Genomic DNA, 13,048 nt, shown 5'->3' on the forward strand with positions numbered 1-13,048 from the left:
CTGGCGGCTGTTCCTCCATCCTCAACCTGAGGACGTGCTATGTCATGGTGACAGGGACCCACCTAACATTGAAGGAATTCATGTTGAGTGAAGAATAATAAATTTTGTTTCCTAAATTTCTCTATAAATAGGGTTTGCTGATTTTGGTCTTGTGTCAGATGAGAAAGACTGGTTATAGGCATTTAAATTTCTCAGACAGATTCATACACTTTCATTGTATATGTCAGCTTAATTAATTTTAAAAATTATATGTATTGTACATTGTCAGTATTACTACTTTGTTTTTGTAGGTTGCATCATAAATATATATATATATTATTGCTTCTGTGAATATGGTTTGCATATAATGTATACTTCTTGCTGTGTATTGAAGATGCCTTTAATGAAATGAAGTAAGTGTTAATCTTGCCATTACTTAGAAATCCTGTACAAATGTAAAAGGTATAGATTTGCTGCAGGAATGTGGATGTATGTATCATTAGACTCCATACTATGTTTAGAAGATGGTTTTAGATTCTGCCCATCCCACTTTTATTCCTTTCAATTCTAGTCTTTTTTTAAGCCACCCAATGTTTAGCTTTTTGTATGCTAAAAACATAATGCATCATGGATTGAGACAGTTTGTTGGCACCAACATGTCACTATTTTCTGCAGTCAGAAACTTAATCACTGGTTGCTGTTCATTGCACAGAACTAATAATCGTGTACTACTGATGAAACATTTTATCTGAAATACAAGATCCAAACCTTTTTGTGTGTAGTCAGTCCTGTGTTGCATTTTCTCACTCTTTGTGCTAAAGAGATGCATGTCATGGATCAAAATAGTCTGACAGTGACAAAGAAGTAGTTAAAACTGTCATTTGTGACATTATCAGGAGCAGTAAATGTAGTTAGAAGTGTAGTTTTATCTCTGCTTTGTGTCTCGCTTGGGAGGTATGTAAGTCCAATCACGACTTTCATATTACATTGTGTCATATTTACTCTTATTTTATAAGATGGATTGACATGTCATTGTGATTTAGTGGAAGATTTTTTTTTATTATTACTGGTACTGAAACATATGTCAACATATTTACACCTTGATACAGAATGTTATAAAAAACTGAAAAAGTGATCCTCTTTTATCCTTACCACCTCACACCCAGCCAATTACACAGTTCACGTCACTATAGCTGTCCAATTACAAACTACTCATCAAGGAAGAGGCATCAAATGCCATGTGATAAGAGGTTCAGGGATGTTGGATTCCATCTGCCTGAAAGTTTGTCAAGTTTCAGGAGATGTCGACTATTTTCAACTAAAACACGTGAGAAACAGTCTAGATTTCAGTGTTCTAAATGTCTAGTGCCTTTATGTATTTCACCTTGTTTTCAGCAACAATAGATGTGGATCAGAGTGATGTGATGCTTCATATGAAATTACGAGTAGACAGAATAAAAGTTTTTAAGAATATTGATCATTTAGAAGAAGAAAACTATAAATTTACAGAACATTGTTCACAATAATACTCACAGTAAATGTGGTTTCTTTTCTTGCATATTTATTTCATGTTTCAAGTTGTTTATTATGAAAAATTAAAGTTTTCTTTCCGTATTGCTGCAACAGTACAAATACTGGTGATTTATACGTCTTGAAGTCCTTTTATTTGTGTATTCTGCGTGGAGTATATAAACTTAACACAAAATGTGGAAGTTGGGGCTGTCCATATGTTTTGTATTAAAAAATACTTAACAGTTTTAAAAGAAATTAGTTATTTGGTATCTACAATAAAAGGTGGCAGGTCAATTTATGCATGGTTTGTTTCAGTCCAGAAACTTCAATGTTCTCAGAAATAGGTCATTGTACAAGAAATTGGAACATGACATGAAAAGATTAATCTGATTTAGGTTAACCGCTGCAATTTTAAACAGTTTTCAGTGTGTGAATGTTTTACAGATTACAAAAGGACCGATTTCTAACCTAATATAGTGCATCTTTAATATTATTAGTTTTGCTTCTACAGTTGCTTATATGTAATGACAGATCTGTATTTTCATTGAGTGAACAAGGCCAGTGAGACATACATACCATGAAGAACACATTTAGTAATTACCAGTACTCTATTTCAGTTTTTCTTTCTACTAATTTGTTTTTCAGCTACTGTAGCCAGGTGATAGTGCAATGTTACGTTGCCACAGACACATCATTTTTTATTTACGCAGCACAACAAAATTCCATTCAAGACTCTTAACTAATAATCCTGTTTGGTTCTGGATACATTTTTAAGAGGAGAGAGCTGTGAATTTGCCATAGACAACTGACTGTGCTTTGACATGTTTATAAGGATAACTTTTAACACGCTAGCATGCACTGAACTCTCCGTCACAAAGTCAGAATTATACAAGCAGCAGCTGATCATGTGTATTTCCAGTTCATTTGTCCATGGTTTGTAATGGTATATTGTATTATCTTCTTGTTACATTAGTTTTGGGGAGTAGGCAGGACTACAACACACAAAATAAATTTTAGTATGCAGAATTACATATAAAGATTAAGCACAGTGTGGAGCATTGACAGGAAGAACATTTTTAGACCTGTTCTTGATGAAGATGTTGAATTGTGCCCATTAGTTTTGCCATGTCTGTCTGCATATAAACAATGAATGGATTTTATATTTGAATAGTTTTATTGAAATATGATGACACACTTTAATTCATGTTAAAATTACACAGCAATACTAGACACTTCACAAAACCTACATCTTGAGTGTATTTCACTTGAAATTGGGATAAGAAAATATGTGACACATAAGTTGTAGAAAAAATTAAACACGTCATTTGCTCAGTACACTTTCCCCATAAGTCATGTGGTTTTCGGGATAATTAAACAAAAAATGTTTCTGTTCTGTCATATCATAACTTCAGAACTAGTGAACTGATTTTAGTCAAATTCCATCAAATAGTTTGTCTGTCCCACCTGCTTAATTGCATTTATAAGAGATCATTGAAAGTTACTATTTAAAAACTTAAAATCTAGATGAAATAATAGCAGATGTGCAAGAATTGTTATACTGTGCATACATTTCCTAACTTGTCTGTTTTACATGATTGAGGAACTGAAAGTGACCAATATCTTATCTCAGTAATGAAATGAAATGTCATTGTGCTCATAAAATTGCCACAAACATGATGCTGATTGAAATATATTCAAAAATATGTATTTTGTCCTAATGACTTAAATACATAATATTGAAAGTGTGTTGTTGATGGTATTTATATGAGGAGCACAAAGTTCTGTTGTAAAGAAAAAAAATTCTGCCTTTATCTGTGTGGGGAACAAACCGCATATCTATAATTATTTTTGCTAGTATTTTATGTTTTGTGATATAACTTTATTAAATTTTTTGCATTTAAAAATGTTGACATTATTTTTGCCTTGTTAAAAGTGGAAAGCTGTGTAGCTTATTCATCATCATCGCCTTCTTTTCTGTATCCTCAAAATTAATAATCAGGCTCAATTCTTGCCAGTAAATATTGTGTACTTGGATAAAGAAAATTTGAGAAGTGTTCTCTATTTATAAACATCACATCCCCAGTACTTAAACTATTAGACTCATCAGAATTTTGAAATGCATCTTGAAGTGAGATTTTAGAGGTATATAATCTGGACTGACACATTTTAATAATGGGAATCTGACTACCCTATTCATTACTAAATACTGTAATTTATAATCAGTTTTCTGGAATTTAATATGAAATTTCAGAACATCTAAGGCTGTTTTTATTTAATTTATTAGCATAAGTGCATGTAATCATATATATTTCTAGAGTGATGAATATCATGCAGTTATATATGATTTGAAGCTTTCATGGTGACATAACTCAATAAAATCTCAGGCGATCAGCCGCGTCAAATGGTTAAACAATAAAACCCGACGTTTCAGGGACTGGTTCTGAACCCTGATGATGGGGGACATAGATGGTTCCTGAAACGTCGGTTTTATTATTTAACCATTTGACGTGGCTGATCATCCGAGAATATTTTATTGAATCATGCAGTTAATCTCAAATTAAACACTAAAATGTTATGTGAAAGACAGTGTTGAAGTAGAAATATAAGTTTGAGGAAATGTAATCAATTTGATTGTACAGCACATAGCCTCTCCCATATATGTGGTGTAACTTAAATTTGTGACAGAGTTGTAAAGGTGAGATTACACACAAAATAAATTATAAAAGTTTGTATGATCATGGGTTCAGAGGAGCCACCCTTTCAGGTTATGGCCCACTTTTATTTCTAGCATGAGAGACATTCAGTTCAGAAATCAAGAACAGTTTAGCATTCATGTGTGAGCAGGTATCATTGGTGATGTTTTGGCAGACCCTCATGTTTTTTCCAGAAATACTGACAGGGAATGACATTGTTACAAAATGATCGTCTCTCGTTATTACATTTTTACATTGTTAGCAATTAGAGAACACATGAATGGTTCATTACATTATAGATTGATAATTATTGGATATATACCCTGGCTAGCGTATGAGCCTACTGTGTGGCCCCCATGCTCTGCTGATTTACACCCAATACATTTTATCTGTAACAATTCAGGTACCATTCAGTGACAACACTATGAAGCAGACCTTTGTGTTTGGAGAACTGAAACTGATAACTCTGTTGTTCAAAAAGCTGTTGCAGCAGTAAGTGGTGGCATCAACCACTTTGTGGACATTAGTGTTTGAACTCAGTGTCACCACCAAGTGATCTGTGTGTAACCAGCCTTACATACTCTAGTTTACACAGTGTAGTAACTCTCTGTGGCAAGTTGAAGACGGCTGCCATACAATCCACAACATCCTAGTATGTTTAAAATGTGTTCCCAAGACATACTCAGTATGACATTGTGAGCACTTGCCGTGGGATTTCCCAAGTGTGAAGAGTAATGGAAGTATGACACCATATTAGAAGTTTTGGTTCGGTTAAATGGTCTGTAACTTGTAAAGGAGGCTTTACATTTGTTATACACCTTTATGTTATACTCTGTATAGGCCTACAGTAATTTTAACAATGTTACCAATAATACTGAAAAATTCAGTAAATTGTGTGAATTGTAAGAGTGATGTGTAGTACCGTAGTCATTGATGCCTGTAGTGAATTAATGTATATGCAGGAAGCAGTAGTTTTGAGTTCAGAAAAATGTATCTTGCAACACTTTTTTAATGTTCTTGTGCTGAGTACTGTACTTTATGTGTAAAATGTGTTAACCGTTAAGGCATCTGAAATAAAACTGAATTAGAATTGATTGCTTGGTGTTGGTACAAAAGAAGAGATGGTAATCACACTCTTTTTGCATTAGCATAGAAATTTAATTTATGAAGAAATGTGGTTTTATCTGTAAGATTTACTGTAATTGATTCCTGAACCAAAGGATTTTCTATAAATTTGTTTTTATGGCTGTTCTGAGATATTCTCTTGTGAAGCAATTTGTTTTGAAATGTTATTTTATATCAGGGATTGAGAGGTGTGGAACAACAGAATTCACTCTTAGTATGGATTGTTGTATTGTTGAAAAGCAGTGTGCAATGGTAACCATAGCAGTGTTAGCATTAAAGGAGTTTTAGAAATGTAAATTATAGTCCACCAGTTGAATTAATAATAGCAGTAGTTTATAGGAAAAGATCCAATGGCAGAGTCTCTTCCATTTCTCTGCCCCTAATATTGATACCAAATGTGACAGCTAACAGCTGTAGAGGGTTAATGCTGAATTGTGGATGGGTCTGTTCTTCAAATGTGTGAGAAGAATCTTGAGCATTTTGGAAGACTATTCATGACTCTTATGTTTTCAAGATAAAGTGCAGGAACAGATACTAGCAATTTTCCAGAGTCATGAGTACATGAATGTCTTGATCCACAGTTGCAAGAATGTCCTTCAGTAGCCAGAGAGATCATTCCTCTGAGAGGGGAGACTTAACAAGACTTACAGAGAAGATGTATAGTTGAAAAGAGGAGAGAATCCTTCTGGTGGTGCCCTGTGTTATAGAGTGTTTCAATATTTAATGTACTAAGAAATGTGTCTATTGGTGTAAGTAATTTTCAACTTTTGTTATTACTCTTTCAAACAAAATATGTTGATCATGTTATCCAAAAGTTTAGTATGGGTATCTTAATTGATCCCTGACCTTCAGGGAAGAACGTGGTATTTAAGAACAGGGTGCTAAGGAGATCATTTGGAGAGAGAGAGACAGTAACAGGAGTATAGAGAAGATATCTGTCTTCTGGGTTGTTGTGCTGTGTAGTCTGGTCGATGTTTACCAACGTTTCAGAGGTCATACTGCCTCCGTCATCAGGGCGATTCATCACCCTGATGACGGAGATGTTGGTAACTGATGTAACAAAAATCTTTGAACACTAGTTAAATTTGTGTCCTAAGTACGTCCTTTTATTTACCATCAAAGTATTTTCAGCAAGTAGGTTACATTTAATGATGAAGCAAATAATGTTAATTTTTGAACACACATATAGCTTATAAGCATATAGCATGTACATAGAAGTTCTTAATATTTTATCAACTTGTAATAGCAAAAGAACATGTATAAAGTTACAGTGTATATTATAAAAGAAACTATTGATGTTTGTCTTTTTTGTGCATAGGATAGAAAGAGACTTTATTGTGACAAAAACCAAAAAGGGAAGACATTGTTTGTTGCGTGGTCAGTACAGACATCGAAAAGCCCGTGAAATAAGAGGTGGAATCGTCATATGGAGGTAATTGAGCTCATCAGTATTGTGTAGCTGTTAACATCTTTCTATTCAGTTTTATAAAAGATTCTTAAAGATAGTGCCAACAGTGCATTTCTGTGCAAATGATACTTGGTAAACAAAATTACAGTATTTCATTAGTCCTTTTATTGTAATAAATTAGTCTGAGGTCAAGACAACATTGTGTAGTTGGCATAAGAAATACTTGAGTTTCTCAGAATTGTTTGAGAAAATTGTCTTCTTGTTCACATGACCAGAATTACTCCTTTCAAGAATTATAGAATGAGATTTAAGCCCCCAAGTTGTTAGTTTTTGTTTTACTTATTCATGGAATTTGAAACTACATGTTAAAATAAAATTAATCATTTATGGAAATATTTGTTTGCCAAATATAAGTGCTGGTTTCAGTTTTTAACTGTTGCTGATACTAAACAAGGACACATGTCACTGAAAGCTTCTCTTTTTATAAAATAAACTGTCAAACATAATTCAGATTTCTATCATAACCATCTTGAGCCATGGGTTCCAACTTCATGACTGGATATTTAGAGGTATGCTTTTCGATATGATTCACTGTCACAAGTGAATATCATTTTATTTACTTTATTGGTCAGCATTTTGTTATTAACTATCATATATTTCCTTTTTCAGATCACAGAAAGAGTTTGAAAATTTGTGTTATCTTCAAGTATCTGGTTCATATACCGCAATTATCATAAAGCATTGTATAATACAATATATTGCATGAAAGCAGTTGCTTTTGCATGTCAGTTGTGACAATAAAAAATTAATTGTAAAATATAAACATATTAAATGCAGGGGATTTTAAACGGTACTGTTCACTTAACCATTATCTGCCAGTATTGCCAGGTTGCACATTACTACGTAACCACATCTGTATAGTGACTTTTTGAACATACTGTTATGTATGTGGAGATAAAATGATCAGGGAAGAATTTATTATGCCTGCTTTCCCTCAAGTGTTTTAACTAAAGTAAGTAAATAAATAAAACTAAAATCTAAATTTGGATTTTTGCAAAGGTTTCATGTTTTTTTGCCTTAACCAATTTCAGAACCCAGCATTAAATGATGGATGTGCCACTTTTAGCTTGGAAGTTTACACAGGCACTGTATGGAAATCATTGAATAGAAAGTTTGAACATAGGGTGGTATCTGGTGCCATGTTTGCACCAGATGTAATAAGAATCAAAAATCTCATCTGTTTTTGCTAAAGTAATTAGGTGGGACAGATACATTGACAGGATGAATGATGTCATTTAGTATGCAGTTAGTAGTAGTAAAACAATGCATGGTAATCAAACAAAGAGACAATAACCTAGTTTCAAAGTGGTAAAAAATATACAAAATGTTATGTGCAGGTTTAGTGCTAATTTTCAGTTTTATAATTTGAGTTCTGTTTCAGATCAATTATGCATTGACATATGTTGGAAAGCACCAAGCATTGAAAATAACATGTAACACATGTTTCAGACTACTGTTGTTATTGACTACTGACAGTATTATGAATTTTATATCTCAAAAATGCTCATATAGAAGGGAGATGGCTGTATTCTGGGTTGCAGCACCTCTATCATCAGAGCAGTGGGTCACTCATCACCCTAAAGATGGAGACAGCAAGGACCTTTGAAACATTGTTAAACTTCTACCAGACTACATGGTGCTACAACCCAGAAGACAGCCGACTTTGGACTCACCACGTGAAAATTTCAGATTTTGCAATGCTTATATACTTAGTTTGTAGTAAGCTAATTATGTTCTGTGATTAAAAACTAAAAGAATTCCTTTATTGATTCAGATCCATACCTTTATGGCTTACATTATACTTTTTGTGTGTTCTAACCATTCATCAGTCTCTCAGTGTGTTTCATCTTCCAAATTATGTAATAGATTTAACTAAGATTTGGCATAAAGATCTGTAGCAAACATTGTCATTTCATATTTCTCTGTACCAATCCACTGTAACCACAAACTTTCCGGAGGTCTAAAATGACTCATTGCAACATGAAATATATTTCTGTAAGGTCTATAACTTGAATTTGAGAAATTCCTAGTGCTGTACTAATATGGAAAAAAGATACATAATCATACAAATTGTAGCATCTCTATTCTTAATGAGCTCTGTCGGCAATAAATCTGTATCTGTAACATATGTATATATAATACATCAAGAGGACTGAGGATGAAAAATTGTAAATGATGTATTTGGAAACTGTGTACTACATCTTTCCACTATTTTTATGAATTATTTATCAAACTTTTACCACTTACTGTTCTTATAGAAATTAAAGAAGAGTGGAGTCATGTCAGTTAACAGTATCAGCATGTGAAATGAAGAATAGTATATATGCTTGTTTGTATTTGAAATTGTTCTGTTTAAATATTCACAGCAATTGAGCCCTTCTTTTGCATTCAGTCTTAGATTTAATGTATTCATTGTGATAAGTAATTCAGTTACAAGTACAGGACTGTTTCTTGTCAGAACTTTATTCCAATGTTTATTTTTAGGTGCACGAAGAGCAGCTGCAATGCTCTGCTGAAGACTGATATTAAATGTACCACTTTGTTAAATTCAAGAAATACACATAACCACAAAGAGATCTCCTGGGAAAAGTTAGCAAGAGAAGAATTCCATAAAGACTGCCAGTGTCAAACATGGGGTGTAAACAGCAGTGAATTCTGTCCATTGTTTTCTTCTATAAGTTCCAGTCCAGAAACTTATAACAACTAAACCTGTGGTACTCAGTATTATAACAGTCAGTATTTTAAGTAACAGTTGTATTGTACTGATAATAATCTGCAGAAATTTAAAAATAAATCTTTTGTTTAATTGTACAGTGGATCTAACAAGCATCGTGACATTTGTTTCTTGGAACCTGGATGACAGAAGAATCAGAATCTATCATAGTTTCAAAGAAATATTGATGTGTGATAGAAAATATTTCTTTTGCACACTCTTGTGTTAATTTTGGTCATTTCTACAATTAAGTGTAAAACCTCTAGCCTTACTTTAGTTAAATGTTTGTGCAACAATACCTTGCCAACTGCAGATTTTAAGTATCTGTGGCTTTTCATTTTTATCATTTTTCGAGTTGTAATATTTTGATTTATATTTGTGTGCCCAGAAAAAATATGTAGCCTCTACATCAAATATTTCACATATGCTGAGGGTAACAGCCTAGTTTCCAGATTTCATTTGAGGTGTGTGTCATTTTGTGAAAATCTTCTGTATTAATATATAATGTTATTGTTTGTGTTTAATAAAGAATTAGACGTCTTATTTAGGTTTTGGTGGTTGCGAAGAGCATCCCTGATTCTCCTAACCTCCAATTTCCCATAATGGCTTGGTCTTACCAATCATGTTGTTTGCCAGGAGCATAACACAACAGTTGGGAGGGGATTACTTTATTTATTATCTCATATTTATGTCAATTGATTGTTGTACTTTATATAGTATTGAATCAAGAAAACGTGTGTGTAATGGATTATTTATTATGTAGACCTAAGATTCAAACCAATATAGTGTACATACTAATACATGTTAAATGTGAGTTCACAGTTTAATCTCTCAGTTGGTGTTACTTGTAACAGATAGTTAAGTAATTCTTGGGGTAAATGTTATGTATGCCGCTTCTTATTTATGCATGTAACAGCTGTAGCCTATCACATAAGGCAATTGGAGGTGGGTCTTGGTACAGTTTTGGTGATGGCTGATTTTTCAACCACCATTCTTCATTTCAGCAGTGCCGCCTGTCTCTGATTTCCAGTCATTTATAGTTCACAGCAAAGTTAATTTGTCTTGATGGTGATGGTTTGCTTGCTTGAAAATCTCCTAATTTCAGTTTGAATTATTTTGTCCCTTCTGCTTTTACCTCATGATCATTATCCACTGTCAGAATGGCCAGGATGTGGAGTGTATGAATGTACTCCAGTTTCTTATTGGCTGAAGAGTGATAACTCATGCATTTATTAAAGGAGTAGCAAATTTATATCAGCTGACGAGACGGAAGAGAGTTGTTTTATTCCAGAGTAGGGCACTGTAGAATTAGATTTTGTGATACAGTAACTATTGTGGTCTGCTATGTTTAAAAAATTGTAGATAGCATTCTGGTGGCAGAACCTGAAAATTAAACTCTGATAATATCTGAACTGGCTATTAGATGTAACTTGAGCCACTTCCATTCACTCTCCATCATCACAACCTGTTTCTGTAACATCTTTAAAGATACCCTCCTTGTTTTTCCACGTGATCATTTCCAATATGTTGTCCACAAAAATCCTTTATTTATTCCTTGTCTGCTTGATCCTGGCTACATTCTCAGCCTGTCATAACCTATGTTTAACTATCCTAAATTGCTTGCTTTATATATTTTTATGTCCATATATTATCCAGAGCATTTTATTTTCAAACCAAACCCTTATGGCTCTTACCTAACATCCTACATCAAGTTATTGTTGCTGCTAATTCAGAAATTTGCATGTCAGCCAGACTGTTATCAGTGCTAGGAAATTAAAAGATGATATAGGTGGAGTTGCCTTTAGTGACATGATGTTTGTAGTAATCTTTACGTAGACTCTACAGAATGTACATAAGTTGAAAGACCATTATAAATGGTCTTTCAGCTTATGAGTATAAATCTATATGAGCCCTTAGTCTGATATCAAATGCTTTTCTTTTTATTACCTTGTATAAATAAGTTACTATACTGGTAGATTTATGGTTTGATATTTTATTAATGGGTCACCATAGAAATGGAGCTCCAGAGTGAAGGTATTATATAGGTTGAAGATGGCTGTCTTCTGGGTTGTTGCTCTGTGTAGTCTGGTAGAAGTGCGCAACAACCCAGAATACAGCCATCTTCAGACTCACCACTGTGAAAACCTCAAATTCTACATAGTATAGGTAATGCTCAAAAAATGCAGTCTCATTTTAATACCTTTACCTAATTGAGACTGATACCAGTTAATAGCACTCACATTAATGCAAATTGTTTGCTGGCTGTTTGAATGAGGTGGGGAGGAGGGGAAGTAGTATATTGTATGGGTGGCAGAGGAGGAATGTGGGGGGATAAGGGATTTTCTTTCTTGATTCATGTGATTTCACTCTTTGCAACACAACTGTCAATAAATTGGAGGATACCTGTGTATGAAAATAGGAATATCAGCCAAGGTGGACAAAATTTTAATGTTGCGCAAACTCTCAGCAATTTCAAATGATTTTATTGGAATATTTTAATGAAAGAAAAGTTCCTTAATGTTGATGTTGCCATTGAGTAGGTAAATAGTAAAGTGTATTCATTGATGTAGTTATGCACATAATCTGAAAAAGGAAAATGTTCCATCAGTATTCAGTTTTTATATAAATACATATTTAGATTGCTTCATATATGTTATACATTAAATATTTTTATCAGAATTTGTTTATTTTTAACAGTTGCATTTATTTTAATAAGTCCACCACAGCTGTCACATATGACAGATGTTAATTGTAGATGGAAGATAGTTGAATGTCTAGCTTCTTACTGTCGTAGAGCGGCCTTCTTAGAATTGAGTTTGTCTTCACTGTTTCACTATTAATGTACAGTACACATGTGTATTTGTCATAATATATCAGCTTTTGGAAAACTTTATCTCTTCACATTTCTCATTCCAGTACTTTCAGCATACCCAGGTCTAACAAGTGGTACAGAATATATGTTTTCTTTTTGTTTTTGATGTTTTCACATTTTTGTAGGTGATCTTGTGTGCCAACATATCAGATAAATTGTCTTCTCATAGACTTTCCTATGAAAATGGAGATTGTTAATTTTTTTATTGTGGGAAATATGTAAGTGATTTAGGATTAACAAAAAAATAATAGACCACCAAACAACAGATTTCATTCTCCATCCTGTGGAGCAAATTTACCCTTTGTTTTATTTCGTTAGTCAACTTGACCGTAATTCTTATGTTTCATTTTTAGATTGTGAACAGTTCTCCATTAGTGACATGGTAGGACCTGGTAGAAAATCACTTTTAATTATATTCTATTCATTGCAATCAACTGAAAGCATGTAATTTTCAACTATAATGACATTTCCACTTTTGTATCACTTTTAGAATTTATATTAATTGGATAAAGCCTATCTAAAGAGCCGATTGATGTTTGTTTTTCTTTATAGGCCTGAAAGAGACTTACTTGTGACAAAAACCATTAGGGGAAATCATTGTTTATTGCTTGGTCAATACAAATATCGCAAGGCGCATGAAACAAGAGGTGGAATCATCATGTGGAGGTAAAAGAATTCTAAAATGT

At 33.3% G+C, this 13,048-nt stretch overlaps 1 protein-coding gene and 1 long non-coding RNA gene across 10 annotated transcripts in view; both read left to right on the plus strand.

Annotated features, from left to right (window-relative positions):
• LOC110827459 (uncharacterized) overlaps positions 1-13,048 on the plus strand; it is a 51,552-nt gene that overhangs the window by 34,467 nt on the left and 4,037 nt on the right. For 2 of the 8 annotated variants that reach the window (XM_022059163.2, XM_087351018.1), the window contains one exon: positions 12,915-13,028. In XM_022059163.2, the coding sequence (XP_021914855.1) occupies positions 12,915-13,028 (114 nt within the window). Of the gene's footprint in view, positions 1-6,627; positions 6,742-7,386; positions 10,034-12,914; positions 13,029-13,048 lie in introns of those variants that run through there. The other 6 variants (XR_002542333.2, XM_022059158.2, XM_022059159.2 and 3 more) reach the window with 6 other exon arrangements.
• LOC110827461 (uncharacterized) lies at positions 10-5,278 on the plus strand. Of its 2 annotated transcripts, XR_002542334.2 has the most exons (4): positions 10-82; positions 291-392; positions 1,146-1,306; positions 2,137-5,278. It is a non-coding gene; the product is annotated as an uncharacterized LOC110827461 (long non-coding RNA). The 2 variants fall into 2 exon arrangements; XR_015535726.1 differs by lacking the exons at positions 10-82; positions 291-392 and having other exon boundaries at positions 399-1,306.

This window comes from Zootermopsis nevadensis, unplaced genomic scaffold (assembly GCF_977971745.1).
Source record: "Zootermopsis nevadensis isolate Lab colony 2312 unplaced genomic scaffold, Znev_1.0 Znev_ptg000018l, whole genome shotgun sequence".
NCBI classification, from domain to species: domain Eukaryota; kingdom Metazoa; phylum Arthropoda; class Insecta; order Blattodea; family Termopsidae; genus Zootermopsis; species Zootermopsis nevadensis.